The following is a 19,950-nucleotide window of genomic DNA, read 5'->3' on the forward strand; positions in this document are numbered from 1 at the left end:
GCCCTTCTGCAGAACCTGCCCCGCTGGCCCCCCAGAATGCCTTCCAGGGAAGCCCCTTGGCCCTTCCCACCACCAACAGGCAGATGTGCTCCAGGGGTGGAAGAGTGACCGTAACCCTAACCCAAACCGGGGGCGGGGGGAGGAGTCCAGGCCCCTCCCGAGGGCTAAAAGAAGGACAAATCCAGGTTTCCCCTTGCAGACTCCAGAGCTGCTGCCCATTTCTCTCCGCCAGCCCTGAGTGGCCAGACTGTTGCCCAGCAACTCCAGCCATGCAAGGAAGCCGGACTGGCTGCTGCCATCCAAACCAGCACAATGGTCCCCTACAAAGGAGGCTTCTTTTAGTAGAATGGTCTGGCGCAACTGAACCGTTATGGAAATGGAGAGGCTCCCACCCACAGCGCCCCCCGGAGCAGCGTCTCCAACCTCGGCCACTTTAAGCTTGGGGCCCTTCAACTTCCAGAACTCCCCAGCCAGCAAAGGGAGCTCGCCAGGCCGAGTGGGTTCCCAGGCTTAGCAAAGACCAGCTAACGGAGGGCGGGGGGGGGGGGAGAAAGGGCAGAGCCTGGGGGAGGAGTCAAAAGAGGAATCAGCCTGGAGTCTCTAGGTAGCTCCAAATGGAGCAGCCCCTCCTGAATGCCGTTGCGCCAAGACAGCGCTAACCATTAGTTGAGTGGATTCTTGTGCATTAGGTAGGTTCAGTAATGAATCCGTTTAATGGGAACTTCGTGTGTGGCTCCGATCTTTTGAGCCTGACAGTTCACCGCCTGTCCCAACGGACAAAACAAGAGGAAACGCGCAAACACACTGAACCGCTGAGAGGTGGGGCAAGGCAGGGATGGGCATCGGAACCAGCTTGATGCCAACGACAACTACGCCCCTCCCTTCTCTCACCACCAACATGCACCCCAGGGCAGAAATGCTCTGCCCCCCCCCCCCAAATCCCCCGGTCTGTTTCATTACTATTATAACTTATTTATAACGCATTTGCACTTGGAGAGAATGGCACGTTCATTAATTATGAATCTGTGGAGTGAATCCTTTCTAGCGCTGTGAGGCATTTGCAGCATTTCAGTAAGAGAGGGGCATTTAAAGGGAAAAAAACAACAACTGGGAGTGTTTCTTCTCTGCTCCCGCCTGGCGAGGAAAGAGCTCCTGCTCCGCTGCGATGGCCACAACACTCCTGGCCGTTTTCAAGGGGGAAAATAAGGGGGCAGGTCCGAGAGGGAAAAAAAGGATTAAGTACACAACCAGCAACAGGAAAGGGCAGCCAGAGACAGGCGAGAGAAACCGAAACAGAGGAACATTTCTGTCCCTAAATTATTACATCTATTAAACTGAACTATGGCGAGTCCTCAACATATGGCAGTAATGCAACCGGCCCATTATAGTCGTACGTCACAATGGTCATAAAATAGGACAGTCACATGATTTTAGGATATTTTGGGAGCAGTCATTAAGTGAACCAATGGTTCAGTATGGGCATGGTTTCGCCAAAGCTGCAACGGCCTATTTTTTGCAAAACCATCATAAAATGTTGTCATGTGACCGCCAGATGCTGCAAACCGACAAAAATGCAGCCGTGTTGCCAAGCGCCTGAAGTTCTGTCCGCCGAGGGGCCCGACTGTCGGAATTTCAAATCCAGGTCATGAACCTCCTTTTTTGGGTCGGTTATAACTTCAAATAATCACTAAGTGAGCAGTCGTAAGTTAAGAACTACAGTGGAACCTCAGGTTGTGACTGTAATCTGTTCCAGGACTAAGGTCACAACCCGATTTGGTCGTGACTGGAAGCACAACCGACTGCACGTGCACGGACAAAAAACATTGTGTGGACTACACATGCGCGGAAGGGAACCTGCCACGGCCGGGATTGTTCGCCCCCCGATTTTTGAATCGTGACCCGATTCAAAAATCAGGTAGGTGGATATCAACTCATAAAATATTTTGTGTACACGTTTTACGGTTGTCAACAGAAAGAAGGGGGAGAGTTTCAAAGAGCGGAATCGAAAGTCCATTCCATTCATAGTTTCTTCCGATTGGATAACTGATTAGATAACTGAAGCTTTTGCCACGCAAAAATCTAATTGAAGAGCAGGATTGAGGACTCTTGGCTATGGATGTGTTCCGTTGGATGATACATCCGGGGGGAGGGGGGGGAAGCAGGGTCAAGGGTGACAGGGAATTACGTATCTCAGAGTCAGCTACGCCCAGGCTAATGCCGGCATGTTAACTTCTAATAAATCCTCTGAAGTTTGGGGGGGTGGGGTGGGGGGGTGGCTCGAGGCCCATGATTTAATTGGAGTCACTGCCCGAGTCCTGACCGTGGATTTTTTTGGTCAGAACCCAATTTGGTCGCAAACAGAAGCGGTTCCACTGTACCTGTAAAACCTTCTGAGGCTGCTTGCTTCCCTTGTTCTTATTTCCCAAATGCGAAATGGTCCCGGGGTGCCTTGGGCGTGGCTCCCGAAGGGCCTTTAAGCCTGACTCTGTGCGGGACCCAGAGTGGATTCTGGCTTGCTCAAGGGCTGGAGGGACCCTTTGTTTACATATAAGATTTTTCAAAAATTTTAATAGTTACAATAATTCCACCTTTCATTCATACGGTGTGTTGACTGGGTATATATATATATCTTATGCTAACAATCATAATTAATATTTTTAACCAATATAATCACATTTAACCTGTAAATCGTAAGCAATTTCCTCTTATACTTCTTCTTGTCTTTATAACCATCTTAACTACTTTTTTATATATTTATTTATACAATTTTAACTCATTTTATTTTCCAACCATTGATAAAATAAATCCCATATCATATAATATTCAGTTTCTACTCTTTCTTTAATTTCCAGCGTTAATCTATTCATCTCTGCACACTCGAATGTTTTTCTCAATCACTTTTTCCTCTGCTGGTATAGGCTGGAAGGTTTCTGACTGCCTGTTTGCAACCATGGCCAAAATCACCCACCCACCCCTTTTCCAAGCCTGCCGGCCCATCAGCCGTGTGTGTGTGTGTGTGTGTGTGTGTGTGTGTGTGTGTGTGTGTGTGTATGTGTGTGTGTGTGTGATCCGAGCACCACAACCAGGAAAGTGCAAAACAGGATGGATGTCAAGGCCCTGAACTCCAGCGTCAGCTCACCCGTGGGAAGAAAGGTTGGCGGGGGGGGCAGTTGCCTCCCCCCACGGACCACCACAGAGGGTCCCTTGCCTGGTCGTCCCTCTTCCTCTGCTGTTGACCCCCATCTGTGCTGTTAAAAGTTAAGTCACAGAGGAGAAATGCACAAAACTCCCCAGGAAGCAAAGCTCAAATTGCAATTTAGGACGAAGTTTTCGTCAGACCAAACAGCAAACAAAGCCAAGGGGGGGGGCGGGGCAGGGGGGAGGAGTCTGCAAACAGGTGGCCGATGACGAAGGCCTAAGACCTGCGTGCAGCCCAGGAAGAGCCACAAAACGCACAAACTGCGCCTCCCATTACAAGCAGGCAAAGGGAATAAAGCCCCCCGGCATCTGGGGAGACCTCCCACTTTGCCCCCTGCAGAGCAAGCAGAGAAGGGGGCTGGCATGAGACAGGCCCCTCCCAGGATGCCTTGGACAGGTAAGCTCTCCTGGGGGAGCAGCCCAGACAAGGCGCCTCTTGTGAAGTGCAAACAGCCCCCGCTTCCCAAAGGAGAGGCCACAGGCAGCTTTTAAATTAAGCTCTCCTGGACGTTGCCTTTCAATCTGCATGAAAGGCTGGTCTGGGGCTTTTGAAAAATAGAACATAAGACTATCAGAGCTGGAAGGGACCTTGGAGGTCTTCTAGTCCAACCCCTGCTCAGGCAGGAAACCCTAGACCATTTCAGACAAGCGACTGTCCATATGAAGAACGGTTGCAGGAACTGGGCTTGGCTGGTCTAGGGAAGAGAAGGACCAGGGGAGGAAGGAAAGCAGTGCTCCCATATCTGAGGGGCTGCCCCAGAGAGGAGGAGGGGGTCAAGCTATTCTCCAAAGCCCCCGAAGGCCAGACAAGGAATAATGGGTGGAAACTGAACAAGGAGAGATTCAACCTGGAAATACGGAGGAATTTCCTGACTGGGAGAGCAATCAACCCATGGAACAGAAGTTGCCTTCGGAAGTTGTGGGAGCTTCATCCCTGGAGGCTTTCAAGAAGAGACTGGACTCCCATCTGTCAGAAATGGTGTAGGGTCTCCTGCCTGGGAGGGGGGTAGGACTAGATGACCCACAAGGTCCCTTCCAACTCTGATTATCTGTATCTGCCTGTCTCTTCCTAAAAGCCTGCAGTGATGGAGCACCCACAACTTCTGAAAGCGATTTGTTCCACTGGTTAATTGATCTCCCTGTCAGGAAATCTCTCCTTAGTTCTAGGTTGGATCTAGAAGAACCTGAGGGTTCTCAGCTCTGCCTTCCCATTTAGACCAAACACGCAAGTGATTTGAAAACAAGACCATTTTTAAGATACGCAACACTGGAGGCTGTTGGGCAAGAATAAAAGTCATCCGAAGGAGGGGAATCTTTGCTGGCTGGCGGGCAGGAGACTCACCTGCTTCCCAGAGGGAAGACAGGCCCAGCGCAGCCCCTCGGCCAGGAGGAGATGGACCCCCGGAAAGCCCAAGGAGCAACGGAAGAAGACGGCTCACCTGCTCTGCGCTTGGGGGAACACGCTCAGTGGCACAAAGTGAAGCCGTGCGCATGTGTGCCCCGTGTGTGAACTCACCCCTTGAGCACATCCCTGCAACGTGTACATTAGCGTGATCGGGACAAATGTGACAGGAAAATTGCTTTGCGAGGTCAAATTGTAGAGAAAGGGGAGCCGCACAGCGGCTGTGCGCAAAACCCTCACGCAACCCAGCAGCAGATTTACGCGGGGCTGAGCGTGCCCTTTCAACTCCCCAGAAGTCAACGGAAGAGGCTGAAAGAGGGCAAAGGGCCTTTGACCAGAGGTTTTCTTTGCCCACTTCGTGGGGCACCAACTGCCCATCTACGGGACCTCTGCCCACCATCAAATGTCAGCCGGTGGCCATCAAACAGGCCAATCCCAGAGGTTAATTGGGGAAGGGGACACAGGAGCTGCCCAGCTGCTTATTCATCTCCCTATCATTTCATTGCCCCCCCCCCTCACCCTCCGAGAAATGGCATTTTCCCCTCTTCCTCCAACTGTTGCAGCAGGATGAGAAGACGGCACTGAGAGGCAGGAAAATTAGGACAAGTTAGGATGAAGTTAGGAAAAGCCAAATACGGCATCTTGCACTTGCTGAGAACAGATTTCTGGTGTTTTAAACAAGGCTCCCAAGTTCAAGCCAAGATCTTCTGCTGGTGTGTCATGCCCCGCCAGAGTCTGAATCCTAGGAGGAAGCCGAACAGCTGACAGGAAGTGGGAGTGTGGCTCCATTGGCCGTGGAGGAAACTGGGGAAGGGCACAGTCCGGTTGGGCAGAGCAGGGGAGAGGGAGAACAAAGGAGAGGGAGTTCAGAGGGAAGACCAGACCCACCCCCTCTTCATCCTAGGGCATGCAGGGAGGAATGGAGAAGGGAGCAACGTGGCTTATGGGGAAGGAAAGGGGCCTGATTCCCTTCATTAGCCACAGTTGGGAAGAGAGTTTAAAAGAGATGCATGATGAGTACGGCAGCTGCTATGAGCAAACCTGAGTTTACCTTGTGTTGACTTTAGTTATATGCATTCTTGACATCCTCCCAACCTTGTTGAGTTATTGCCATGCCTTCACATCTGGAATTCCTTCTCCTGCCCTGCCGGATTAATTACCTCATCTTGCCTTGCTTGAACTTATAGTTACACTTTTTGTTGACCATGTTTTGGACTTGAATCTCTGCAGCCAAAGGCTGTTCCTGGGAGAGTTTTTCTCCAGCCAGAAGGTAATCAGGACATTGGGGGCAAAGTTGGAGCTAATAAAGGGACTCCTACTGATTACCTGACTGGGTGGCCTTTGTGCCACACCCGGATCATCACACGGTGTGATACACAACCAAGTGCAGGACCCAGCTACCACCTCCTTAAGCAGCCCTACCAGGAGACACCAGCAACACTCCTCTGGAGGCGTTATAGGTGCCAGCAAATGCCTTAGGACCAACTTGGCATGGAAACATCTGGCGGGGGCCACACTGCCTGGTGTTGGCCATTTCTTCTGCCAGAGAGTCCCTCTTGCACAGCAACCTCCTCGCCACAAAACTCTGTGCCTTGCCAATCAAGTCCCACCTGCTCAGGGCCCCATGGGGTGTCTGGAGAAGAGGCTGGGCTGCTCACCCGGGCCCCAAACATGGCTCTTTCCTGCTGCCAGGCCTCCCATGGAGCCAGAGGGACACTGATGAGAAGCAAAGCAAAGTGGAAACATGAAGCACTCTGAGCATCAGAAAGATGCCCCACCCATAATCCACTCCCCCATTCAGAAAATCATTACTAGAGAATCCAGAGTTCCCTCTGGTGAATCTGCCTGAAAAAAACAGTGGCAGAAGAGTGAGACGCAAACAGCACCCAACACTGAGATCCCAGTTGCCAACGAGGCCTTCCCGCACCCCAAGGCCCTTCTTACCACACCACCTTCCCTTCAGCTTCATCCACACATGGCAGGAAAGCTGTGAGGACAAAGCCACAACTGCCTGCAACCAGAAAGTCCACTGCAATTCTGAATCGTCTTCCAAGAGCTGCCAACGAATCCAGAGTTTGGATCGGATCGGATCGGATCAGATCCTTCAGATTGGCTGAAAGATCTGGTGCAAATATGGTTCCGTTTGAAGCAGCAGAGATCCAACGGAATCGCCTTCAGGTAAAAGGAAAGTTCATACAGGCCTCCTGGCTTGTAAGGGACATCTGCCAATGTTGGCATTTTTAAACATGGTTAGAGAGTTGAGGCTTTCTTGACTGCTGCTCTCAAAATGGGGCATCTCTGGAGTAATGACAGTGCTATCATTTGGAGTGATTCGGTGGAAGGGGGAGGTTATTATGGGAAAGAGAAAGGCCCTGGGGGCCCCAATCTGAGCAGCCAGAGAAGGCGAGACCTTGAAACTGAGAGGAAGAGAAATCCACCTTTTTCTTCTGAAAACAAACCATCTTCTCCACCCTTTGTCCACTGAGTAGACCAACCAGTCAGTTACGGCTTTTGAACCAGGTCTCACCTAATCTGTACTTGTACACCTTTGGTTTTTCCTGCCCAGGTGTCAAACCTGGCTTTCTGGAAATTTGATGAATTCCCCTTCTATTCCCTCATCTAAGCCATTTATGAAGATACTGAAGAGTCCTGGACCCCGGATCCACTGTAGAAGTGCCTTTCTTAACTGTTTTCTTAAGCATTAAGTCCACTAGACCAGGAGTCTCCAACCTTGGCCGCTTTATTAAGACTTGTGGACTTCAACTCCACAAGTTTTGCTGCTTGAGGAATTCTGGGAGTTGAAGTCCACAAGTCTTAATAAAGCGGCCAAGGTTGGAGACTCCTGCACTAGGCTGAGATTGTCCGGGCCTTCTCTCCCCGTGGTGGCTGGAGAGAGGCAGCACACCCACACCCTACCGAATGCAGAAGGGTTTTCTCGGGACACAAAGGCTGAGAAGGCTCCCCTCCGCTGCGTCTGCTCCAGGCTCCCCAAACCCTCCCACGGCAGCCTTCCTTCCGCACTGAGCTGCCGCATCAGGATAAATATAACCCGCCTGCTTACGAACCAGGCAGCACTTGATTTTCAAAGGGAGAAGCTGTTGACACGCCAGCCTAAACAGGGTCAGAAACTGTTAGAATATCCAGAACCTTTTTTTAGGTTATGGAAACAAAACGCTCCTCTCAAGCGCCGAAGAGCTTTTCTTAAGCAAGCATGGACGATGGTCACAATGGCTGGCTTTGGCCCAGAAAGGCCTTTCAGCCGGGCGGGGGGAGGATGAAGGCTTAAGAGGAGGATGCAAGGCACGGTCTCTCCGCACCCCGTCCACGCTCCTCTCTTTCATGTTGGTTTCCCACTTTCTACCGAGCCTTTTTCCAAGAGCTCCCGGGAAACCCTCCTGGACTCACTGTGGGAGGAATGGCTGAAAGACCCCAGACCCAAGGCCCCCCAGGGGACATTTTACAAGACCTTAAAATGAACAGGCACAGAAGGGGAGGCTAAGATGATAGGGGCCACTCTGCTGCTCCCAAAGCCACAGACTTACGTTTAATAAGCAGAACAAAAACAGACACAATATGCTGCTACTACCTTGGAGAGTCATAGTGCCCCCCTGCATTTTAACAGCTATATAAGTAACCTTTGGGGTTGGCACTTGGCACACAAACAGTATTGTCAGAACTTACAATGGTCTCAGGCCAGAAAAGAGGTGCAAATGCCCCACTAGAGCCGGACTGTCCTGCCTAGTTCAGAGCATCACAGAATCTAAGAGTTGGGAGAGATTGTGGGGATCATCCATGTCAACCCTCTACCCACTGCAAGAACCCCCGACCACACATATTATATGATGGACACACGGGCACCAAGTCCATCCTTCCAGCCAGGAGAGCCCACCACTTCCTTGGGCAGCCCTGGTGGCGCAGTGGTTTGAATGCAGTATTGCAGGCTGACTCTGCTCACTGTCAGCAGTTCGATCCTCAACAGTTCAAGATGGACTCCCATCCTTCCGAGGTGGGTCAAATGAGGACCCAGATTGTTGGGAGAAGAGGCTGACTCTGTAAACCACTTAGAGAGGGCTCTAAAGCCCTGTGGAATGATGTATGTCTTATTGCTATTGCCACCGTGGAAGAGGCCTTAGGTTCGGATTCGGGTTTCATGTCCAACCGAATCCGTGTCCTTCCCATTTAAACCACCATTTCATGCCCCACCTTCTAAAGCTCCTCTGAACAACTCTACGTCCTTTTGGAAGCAGCTACTGTGTCACCCTAAAATATTATCTTCTGATTAAACCCAATCATTCCCCAACGGTTCCTCGTTGGCTTTTCTCCTTCCAGACCTCTTACCAGTTTGCTCCAGTTTGTCAGGGTCCTTCCCAAGATCTGAAGGTCCGGAGCTGAATCCCGTGTGTGAATTCTGATTAATGCAGGATGGAGAGGAACAAAGGCTCCTCTTAATTTGGGCATTAGGTTGTTCTGTTGTTGTGGGGGAGGGTGGGGCTGTTTTTGTTTTGCTTTTCTTGTTTGTTTTGCAGCTGCACACACACACACACACACACACACACACACACACACACACACACACCCCTCGGTTCATGTTCGCCCTGAATTCCTTTCTGCATCTACTGCCACTCACGTTGGGCTCCCCCCACCTGCCCCGCCCCTTGCCCTTCATCTCCCCCACCCAAAGGCAAGACCGCCGCCTCTGACAGAATTCGTCTTGCTGCTTTCTGCCCGTTGTTCCAGCTTGTCAAGATCCCCCTGAAACTTGATTCTGCCCTCTGAGAAGTTGCCCATTAGCTTCCCCAATCTTTGTACCACCGCAAATCAAAAAGCGGTATTTTCTAACCCCCCAGACAGGTCATTTCCAACGTAGGCAGAACGGAGCCTGCAATACCTCACATTTCTCTTCAACCTGATGCCACCAGCCTACCTTTGCCAAGTGCCCACTTGATGGCAGCCCAGGGTGGCCACCATCAGAATCTCAGGGGAAGTAAGTCCCTTGCCGATCGTGGCCTTTTTCCCTGGTCAACTAAAATGATCCCCCGTCATAAATGTAGGTTAGGTCAGTTTGACATGGCTTAATTCTGCCAAGCCATGTCTTTAGCATTTAGCACGGCTAAATTTATTTATTTATTTATTTGCCACTTTTCTATTCTGTTCATCACACTTCCATATCTCTGGACCTTTTACAGGCAGAACAGTAAAATGATATAAAAGCTATAGTTAAAAACAAAGCTAAAAACCAGATAACAACCTAGTTAAAAGGAACAACTGCAAAGTTTAAAAGGCCCAGGGAACACCTTCAGAGAAAGGCTGCCAAGACTGATGACTTAATTATCTGTTCCAGCTTCTTCCCCAAACAAGCACCTAGGGCAGGAGTCTGCAATTACCCAGATCGGCTGGTCTTCTGGGGGGGGAACACACGACAGGAACAGCTTTCTTTCCAAAAAAGGGCCCTTCCTCCCTCCCTCCATCTCTCCTTCTATCAATATAGCCCCAAAGGCCTCTTGTTGCGTTTAGGTTTTCTTGCAAGCTAAGTTTGTTGCCTACTTTAGCCTTCCTGACTTCCTTCTTCCAGCTCTTACGTTCCTAGGCTTCCTTGGAGATTTCACCCATGTTCATTTCCTCAGGGGAACACTTGCTTCCTAGGTACTGTGGACTGTACCCGGGTTGCACCCAGGCCAGGCCCTTCTTCTCCATCCCACCCTACAGGCTAAGATGCAACACCAGAGCCAGGGATTTGCAAGGTGCAATGGGGGACGTGGGAGAGCCAGAGACCTACAGTTACTGCTAAATCTTGTGCTGCCTCCAGAAAACAAAATATCTAACACCACCACCTCTCTTTTTTACAGTTTCTGAGTGTTGTTTTACATCTTGTGACAGCAGCCAACAGCTCCCCGCCCTGCTGCTGAAGAGTGGCAAACTGACAGAAAGTCCTTCCCTCTCAAGGACGGGAAGAAAGGAGGTCAACGTAGATGTGGAGATAAGGCCCCGGAGGCCTCCAAGGTCTGGGTTGTGTTACATTTCATTGAATTTTCAGTTTACAACAACTGAGAATGTGGACAAAGCGTGCCACAAATGTACATTTCTCCACTTAAGCTTTGATTCACCGGTGGGAACCTCAAGATGGATTAAATTTCTGAAGGAGCAGCGATTTAGCTACTGTAATTGGCTTGAGGGGACAGAATAACTGTGGTCTTCTCTCAAACAGTTTCCTCTTCACGCTGCTTAAGGCCTCTTCCAAAGGATCACATGCAGACCCTTCCTAGAGAATCTGCTCAAACAAGGACACGGGGAGAAGATCAGTATCCGACACTCTATGGTGGACACTTAACTACTTCTTCTTCCTAGCGCCGAGATGGCGAACCTATGGCACACACGCCACAAGTGTCACGCGGAGCCATTTGTGCTGGCACGCAAGCCACAAGCAAACTTGCCTCACTGCACATGTGCGCGCCTCACAGCTGATTTTTTTTAGGTTGGTTTGAGGCCTTTTTCAGCCTTCCAGAGGTAAGGCTTTTCAGGACGAATGATAGGCCCATTTCATCACTTCCTGTAATACGGGAAGTGATGAAACAGAACTATAATTCAGCCTGAAAGACCTTGCAGAGGCTTTTTCCAAGCCTCTGGGAGGCCGAAAAAGGCCTCAAACTAACCGGGAAAAAAATCAGCTGTGAGGCGCAGGGCAGGTAAGCGTGACAGGAGGGATTGCATGCACACTGCAGGGGATGTGGGGAGGGGGCACTCATTGCATTCTGGGTGCTGGCATGCGAGTGTGTGGGCACTGACGCGCATGCAATTTTTGGCACAGGAGCCCAAAAAGGTTAGCCACCACTGTCCTAGCATATTCCCACAGGTGCAGGGTCCACTTTTCGGATCATTGAATGCCCACTTTGCAACAGTCAGCTATATCTCTGGGGCTTAGGCCCACGGTTTGCATGTCTTTGTTGATGGTGTCTTGCTATCTCTGTTTTGGACACCCATGAGATTGCTGGCCATTGACTTCTAGTTGGTAGGCTGTCTTGGTCACGGTGGAAGGTGCTGCTCTCTGGACATGTCCATCCCAGCGGAGTCAGCCTTCTCTCATCTTCTCTGTAAGAGGTGCCACACAGATGGACACTTAACAACTTTCGAAAAAAGCCTGCTCTCTTTTCTACAATTGTACCCCAAGGCTGTATAATGACACACAATACCATAGAGGCACTGGAGATGAACTAAAAATAAAACCAACCAGACCGATGGGCATCATGCTTGTTCAACTTGGTAGGAAGGAGGTTCCTGCCAAACAAGTCCACTCACAGAGACACGTCAAATGCATCCCTGGTGCTGGATGGACGCACAGAGTCTCTCCTGAGGATATCGGTGGTCACTAGGCCAAACCACCCTAGTGCCTTTAGGCCACCATGTCTAAATAACACCAGAAATATCTTCCGGAATTAACTTTTCCAAGAAGGATCGGAGCCACGGCCCAAAACTAAGTTCCACTCCTTTTCCAGTCATTTCACAAAGATATCATGCCTGACTGACATCAACAGCTTTTGAGAGGCCCAGTTCTCAACTATTGGAGCAGAAAAACAAACTGGGGAGAAACCTTCATCTTCCCACTATCACGTTTCACCCAGCTAATCGCCAGTTTCATACACCAGTTCAGCATTGGGGGTGTGGTGTGGTAGCCTAGAGGTGGAGGTTTTGCCTCACAATCAAGGCTGTGAGTTCGATCCTAGATAGAGGCAGATATTTCTCTCTGGGCACAACGAGTATATCTGCTGAACAAAACTCAGCATTGGCGACAGGAAGGGCATCCGGCCAGTGAACACTCTGATAACTCCATTCAGTTGTCCAGATTCCACCCCACGAGGGATTATAGGGTCATTAAAAGATGATGATGATGATACAGCAGTTCAGCCTCATCTGACTTAAATGCAAAGTATTTGTGCCAGCTAAACATCTCTTGCGACTGGAGTCAGGCTGCCCCAGAGAGGGACCTGCTTCTCTGCGAAATCCAGCAGTTGAGGATCCTTCTAGATCCAGTTTGGTCAATGGCAAGCCAAGCGACCTCTGTATCAGGAAGCCTTTTTCATCAGATGATGTCGACTTCTTTCTTGTGGCTTCTCCTAGACACAGAAACTGAGATAACACTAGTTCTTCAGAACCAACTTTGTAAAGTTGTATACAATTTTTATATATTTGGGAAATATTTTTATTCGTTCCACTTTAAATTGCTTGTCGTGTATGGTCAAGCCACATACATGGCTTGTTGTTGTTTTTAACTTCTTTGGGTGATACGTTACACAAAATCATGAGATACGGAGAAAGTGGCAGGCTGAGCAATCGTGACATGTCCGTTTTCAGAGCAAGGGTGACATCCAGAGACTAACGCACCTTGAAGCTGCCAACCTGAGTTTTCTTGCTTCTTCCCAGATCTTCCTCCCACTTCTGTCGTATCTTTAATTTATTTATATTTCTGGTTTCTAAGCCATCCATCTCCCTCAGGGAGGAGTTCCTGCTTGAATAGTTCTAGACAGATCAAAATGATGCTTCGACTTCAAGTGTACCGCTGTGACTTCTCCTCCTCCTCATTACAGCGTTTTTTCTCCTTTATTCTCCTTTTGTTTTACAGCCACCACTGAGCAATGACACATGGGGAAGAAATAGGACAGCACATACCATAGCACAGGAGCATGACGATGACTAATAAATGATTTTTTTAAAGATTCATTTATTTCTATAAATCTCTATATCCCACCAATACTAGCCTATCACAACCTTAAAATTATTCTAAGCCTATTTCTTCAATAAGGGCAGTTATTCCCAGGCCTATCCTTTCATTTGTACCCCCAGATCCCTCTCCCCACTGACCTGGAAGGAAGGATCCAGTACAGGCAATCCTCAACTTACCAGAGTTTGCTTAGTGACTGTTCATAGTTACAAAAAGCACTGAAAAAGCAACCATTTTTCACACTTGTGACCGTTGCAGCATCCTCATTAGTCACGTGATTTACATTTGGATGCTTGACGACCGATTCATATTTATGACGGTTGCCGTGTCTCCCAGGGGAGCAGCGTCTATCTGTATCTATCTATAACTCGCGTTGGCTCATCTCCCCCCAGACGAACTATGTTCCAATGGGCCTATGCAGAACCAGTAAGAGAGGGAAGCGCCCAAGAGGAGAGAAGGGGGGGGGGTATCCCTGCCTACCACAAATGGAATGGGGAGGGGGGGATCAGGGTTTATAGAGGATAGAAATGAGTGAAGTTCAGTTGGACATTAGCTGTTCATGGGAACTGCCTGCCTCAGTTTCTCTGCTGGAGGAGCTGACACTTCTTGGAGAGGAGGCAATGACGCCTCACCCCGTGTCTTCGGATGGCCTTGCCCAGCACGTCGAAAGCCGATTGGGGTTGAAGACCATAAGTCTGGGGGACTCCAGTGCCCACCGAGGCAGCCCAGGAGACAGCCTGGGAGGTTGTTACACAGCACTGAGGCTGGGTCAATAAAATCAATGGGGATTGTTGACTCCTAACGCCCAGCCTATAAATAGTTTCTCACAACCCGTCGCCCACAAAGCAGTGCCTGCAAATGTCCCCAAGTACAGCTGCTACACCCTGCCCATCCTTGGACCTCGATGCCACATTCAAAACATTTCTGCCCAGGTCTCCCGAAGGCCTGGTAAGGGATACCAACCAAAGCCGTCCAAAGTCGCCCAATCTGAAGGATCCCCAAATTCACTGCCCAACTATTCCACCTACGGACCCTCACAACACCCTAAAAAACCGTAGCCCACTCACCCACAGCCAAACTCAGCACCCAATGACACAAAAAGAAGTGACCAACCACTAACTGAACCAATGTGAACTGTGCAAAGATAAACCATTTTCAATGACGCTGTTAAGGATGGCCCTAAGAGTCTTTTATGAAGCAAGCAAAATAGTTCTGAATCCCTGCATAAGACCAGCCTCCACTTTTAACAGAATAAAAGAGTAACAGAGCTGTAAGGGACCTTGGAGGTCTTCTAGTCCAACCGCCTGCAGGAGGCCCTGTACCACTGCAGACAAATGGCTGTCCAGTCTCTTCTTAAAAGCCTCCAGGGATGGAGCCCCCACAACCTCTGGAGACCAGCCTTTTCACTGATGAATTGTTCCCAGTGTCGGGAAATTTCTCCTTAATTCTAGCTTGGATTTCTCTTTGATAAGCTTCCATCCGCTACTTCTTGCCCTGCCCTCAGGTGCTTTGGGGTGGCCAGGGACCACTGGTGGTCCGCGAGAAAATGTTGGTGGTCCGCAGATAAATGTTATCCCCAAAGCAATTAATCCAGGCTGGTGGGAACACAAGGCCTGCGTCGCTTGCATTGCAAACAACACGAGGTAGTGAGGGGAGGGGGGAAAGGGCGGAGGGGAAACTTGCCCCACTTGCCCCACATGCCTGGCCTGGTCACCGGGCTGCTTCTCTCTGCTACTTTCCTCTTCTGCTTTTGGCTGCATGCAAGGAAAGCAGCCGAAGTCTTTCTTTCTCTCCCCCAAAATCCACCAGAAATGAGTTTTTGGGACCCTGCAGGGCATCCTGCTCCAAGAGGCTGCGCCGGCAAAGACTCATTCCTGGCGGAGTTTGGGGGAGAGAAAGAAAGACTTCCGCTGCCTCTGCTGCTTTCCTTGCAAGGAGCCAAAAGTCTCTCTCTCTCTCCCACCGAGAATGGAGCTAGAGACAGTATCCTACGATCCCAAACAAAGAACAATCGATCGGTAGGAAAATGGGGTGGGGAATTTTCCTGCAGACTTTTGGGGGGATTTTCCCAGGGTCTCTGGTCTGTAGGATTTAAAATTATGTGTTTGGTGGTCCCTGAGTCCAAAAGGTTGGCAACCCCTGCTTTGGAGAATAGGTGCACCCCGTAAAATATTGAGAGACCCCCTCAAATATTGAGAGACTTCTATTATGTCACCCCTAATCCTTCTCTTCATTAGATTAGGCGTTCCCAGGTTCCTGGAACTGTTCATCATATGGCTTAGCTTCCACCTAATCGTCTTTGTTGCTCTTCTCTGCACCCTTTCTAAAACCTGGACATCTTTTTGCTATTGTGGTGACCAAAACTGGACCTATTACTCCAAATGTGGTCTTACCAGTGCAGTACAAAGCAGCACTAACATTCCTTCATGTGATCCTTATGCTATCCCTCTGTTGATGCAGCCCAGGACTGCATTAGCCTTCATGGCAGCTGTAGCACACTGCTGGCTCACCCTTAACTGACTGGCCACTAGGACTCCGAGACCCCTCCCACAACTGCTAGTTGAGCCAGGTCCCACCTATTACGGAATATATATATATATACTCGTGCATTTGGTTTTTCTCCTCTAAATGCAAACCTTCTTTTATCACCACTGAATTTAATGTTGTTGCATAGGGCCCAGTGTTCAAGTTTGTCAAGATCTTGGGCCTATCTTCCAAAGTGCTAGCAGTTCCCCTCTTCTGAAACCAAAGGCCTCCAGCTGAATGCCCACAACATCCCACTACCTTGCTCTGCTCCATGAGCTTAAGGGAAGGACGATCATGCTGACAACAATCTCTCCCCTGGGACTCTTTCTGAAGATCAGGCAGGAGCTGCAATGGGACCAAGGAAAACCACTACTCACAGGGAGACGGTAGAGCTCCACTATTTCACCGTTGCTGCACGAATGCCCAAGCCCAATTCAGAGTGGCACTGGGATGTGTCAGGGGCTGCTTGACCCCACAGAACTCTCTCTCCATCCTATCCAGACCTCTAACATAAGGCCACTTCCATAAGGCGCTGCCTTTATACGGACCCCAACAGCAGGTCTGGCCCTAATCTTGTCATTGGCATAAGAAACCCAAGAAACCTGATATGTATTGTGTGAAACCCATTATATGGAGGTCTGTGGACCTGCATTCATGTTCATTCCTGTCTGCATAGCCCATAATGCACACTCAACGCACAGCTTGGCTCACTCAATGATCTTCTAAAACGCCCGCCTTCTTCAACTAAACCACTCAACAGAGCCCACAAGCGATCCCGGAATTAAATGACAAGTGTACTAGTGTACCAGAGTATACCAGAACAGATAATCAGAGTTGGATGGGACCTTGTAGTTCATCTAGTCCAACCTCCCCGCCCAAGTGGAAGACCCTTCATCATATCTGACAGATGGCAGTCCAGTCTCTTCTTGAAAGCCTCCAGTGATGAAGCTCCCACAACTTCCGAAGGCAACTTCTGTTCCCTGGGTTGATTGTTCTGTCAGAAAATTCCTCATTACAGTGTTCAGACATGGCTACCCCCCCCCTCTGTCAGGCAAGCTGGCCTGTTTCCACTTCTCCTCGGTTTGTACATCAGCCAGATGTGCTTGTTTTTCACTGACTGCTGCCTGAAAACTCTCTTGCCAGCCAGGGAGGCACCTGCAATGCCCTACCGTTTTCCAAGCTTCAAACCTCACAGGACCTCCGGGGTCTCTTGGGAGCCTGACTGATCCCAGTAGCATCACCATCAATAGAAGCCTCATCCTTTTCTGCATGTATTGTAACCTCACAGCAATGACACACCAAAGGGGCAGAATTTGTGGCACAATAAAATGGCACCCCTTTGGCCAGTTCGTTACACAAAAGACTGCCAAACCTTGAGAAATCTCAGGGGCAAAAGACCAAAACCTGGTAAAAACTGAAGATTGCAGGTGTGAAACTGGCCGAAACCTCTCAAAAAACATACTAATGCAAAAGCTGTCAGGAAGCTTTTTCTGAACTTCTGTTTTCTGTATCCTGCGCTCGAAACAGAGGGGAGCGGGTGGGGGAGGCAGACATTCTTGGGATTGTTTTGCCCGCGATTCCCGCCCCAAAGGAGGGGTCCAACCCAGGGACCCGGATGGCCTCTCTCGATTCCAAGGTGCCCAGAGGACATCTATCCTTTCCTCCTGCGGCCTGGCAACTTGGCCCATCTTTGCACAAGGGCAGCCTCACAGAAAGTCAGAGCACCAGAACCAGGCGGGCCCCCTTTCAGCCGATGGTGGGCTCCTCCATGAAAGAAACCACAGGAAGGGCAGGGAAAACCCCTCGAAGGATGGAAGGAAGGCACAGAGCCAGGCTGTGCGAAGGACACAAGGGAGACACTTGGACCAATCCGGCCGCCACAGCGATAAGCAACACTTGGATGCTGCTATTCAGCCCAGACAAATATACAAAACCTCAAAAGGCAACACCAAGACCAGGAGCCTCCTTGCCAGCTACCAAGAGGCAGAGAAGCCGGGATTAACCTCAGACAGACCACCCCGCAAAAGGCCACAGCCCCATGAAGGATGCAGCAAGGAGAGACCCACCCCGAGGGCGCCAAAGGCTTTGGGGGACACCGGAGACCAAGTCCTCCTCGTGGGTCCAGTCGCACTTGTAGGCTTCCACCTCCCCCGCACTCCCTGCACCCCGCAAGCCCTCCAGGTCCGGCAGCGAAGCCTCTCCCGCAAGCCGCCCAGCTGCTCCACGCCCAGGCGCTTCTCGGCAGCCGCAAGCCAGAGGCGGCCTTTCCACCCGCGGCGGCGAGGCGGGGCGGGAGCCGCAGAGGCGGCGGCGGCGGCGGCGGCGCCTGGGAAGGGCGGGCGCCGCTCTCCGCACTGCGGGGGCCGGGCAAGCGCCGGACGGGGCTCGGCGGGCTCACCTTGAACTCGCGGCTGTGCTGCGGCGTGTACTGGAGGGTCCAGAGGGCGCGCACCAGCTCCGCCAGCTGCTCCGTCACCTCCCCGGCGCGGGGCTCCGGCTCGGGCTCCGGCGGGGGCGGCGCGGGGCCGGCGGGGGCGCCGCGGAAATGCTCCAGCGCCAGGAACTCGGCCAGCGGCTCCGTGTTGCTCAGGCACTGCAGCACGGCGTTCATGAAGCACGTGTTCCCGTGGTTGCGCAGCCCCGACACGCCGGGCACCAGCGCCGCCACGGCCGAGGGGCAGCAGGGCGGCGGGCCGGCGGGGGCGCCGGCGACGACGACGACGGCGGCGGGGGCCCGGCTGCTCCTCCGGCGGGGCCGGCGGCGGCGGCTGCGGCGGCTGCTGGGGGCCGGCGGGGCGGCGGGGCTCCCGTGCTCGCCGCCCAGGTGCGAGAGCGTGGAGAGCGTCCGCAGCACGCGGCTCACCAGCCCGCCCAGCGAGGAGCCCCCGCGCCGCGCCCGCGGAACAGCAGCCGCTTCCCCAGCGAGCGCTTCTCCTTCTCCTTGCCGCCGCCGCCGCCGCCGGCCCCGCGCCCGCCGCCCCGGACGCCGGCAGCCCGGGCCGGCGCGCCGCTCACCCGGCCCGCCATGGCGCCTCTCCCGGCGGGCGGAGCGGGGAGGGGGCAGCGCCGCAACCGGGCCGGCGGGTCAGGCGGCGGAGGGCTCAGGCGGCGGCGGCAGGGGCGGGGCGCGCACGGCGCACGGCGCGTCACGCACGAAGCCGGGCGCGCCATCTCGGGGCCGGGCGCCGCTTTCCCTCTGGGCCGGGGCCGGGCGCCATCTTAGAGCCGGGCAGGCCTTAAAGAGCCCGCGCGGCCGTTCTGCCCTACTCCCCCTCCCCATCCCTATGGCCTCGGAGGACCGTACAGCCCTCCCCGCTCTCCGGACCCGCGTCTGGGGGTGGGGGGTCGTTGCGCGGAAGGGCTCTTGGGCCCCGGGGGGAGAGCCCGACTCCCGGGAAGGAGCCCGGAGGAAGGCCGGCCAGGTACCCTCCTTGGTTGGATTCCACCCCTCCACAGAATCCCCCGGCCTGGACCTGAGAAAGAGATGGAGAGCCAGGCTGCCTCTCAGTGAACCCCTGAGAGGGTTTCCAGGCAAAGCAGCTCAGACACCGCTGGAGTTTCTGGAAAGAGGTTTATTGCTGGGGGTCGCGGGGAGAAAACTTCGAAAAAGCGTTGTTTGTTGACCAACCGTCCCTCCCCCCCCAGTGGTGGAAGACAACCGGTCTTGAGGGTCATTGGGCTGCTTGAAGAAGGGCTGCCCCTTGTTCTTCACCTTTGCTTTGCTTTATTGTCATTGCACCTCATACAAGGAAATTAAATGCCGTCTTCAGTGTACAAAAGTTACGACTATGAAAATAAATACAAACACACATCCCTCACATTCTATACAATTGAATTGAAAACCCCTGATATCGCCTTAATATTGCACTATTATACAGTAGAATTCAATAGAGTCACTGCCCTGGGATAGAAGCTGTTTTTCAGCCTGTTGGTGAGCCCCCCAGGTCAGGTCCTCTTTTAGGGTAATACCCAGAAACTTAAAACTGGCCACTTGCTCCGCTCGGTCTCCATTGATAAGCAAGGGCTGGATGTCTGATCTGTTCCTTCTATAGTCCACTATAAGCTCCTTGGTCTTATTGATGTTGAGGACCAAGTTATTGTCTCCATATCA

At 51.7% G+C, this 19,950-nt stretch overlaps 1 protein-coding gene across 1 annotated transcript in view; it reads right to left on the reverse strand.

Moving 5' to 3' along the window:
- USP31 (ubiquitin specific peptidase 31) overlaps nucleotides 1–18,943 on the reverse strand; it is a 38,938-nt gene extending 19,995 nt beyond the window's left edge. The window contains 4 exon segments of the mRNA XM_087912576.1: nucleotides 18,238–18,540; nucleotides 18,542–18,616; nucleotides 18,619–18,728; nucleotides 18,731–18,943. Of these exon segments, the coding sequence (XP_087768702.1) occupies nucleotides 18,238–18,540; nucleotides 18,542–18,616; nucleotides 18,619–18,728; nucleotides 18,731–18,866 (624 nt within the window). The 5' untranslated portion in view covers nucleotides 18,867–18,943.
- Between the last annotated feature and the right edge of the window lie 1,007 nt (nucleotides 18,944–19,950).

The sequence above is a fragment of the Pseudonaja textilis genome, chromosome 14 (genome assembly GCF_049901715.1).
Source record: "Pseudonaja textilis isolate UNSWEBS1 chromosome 14, rPseTex1.2, whole genome shotgun sequence".
Taxonomy (NCBI): Eukaryota; Metazoa; Chordata; class Lepidosauria; order Squamata; family Elapidae; genus Pseudonaja; species Pseudonaja textilis.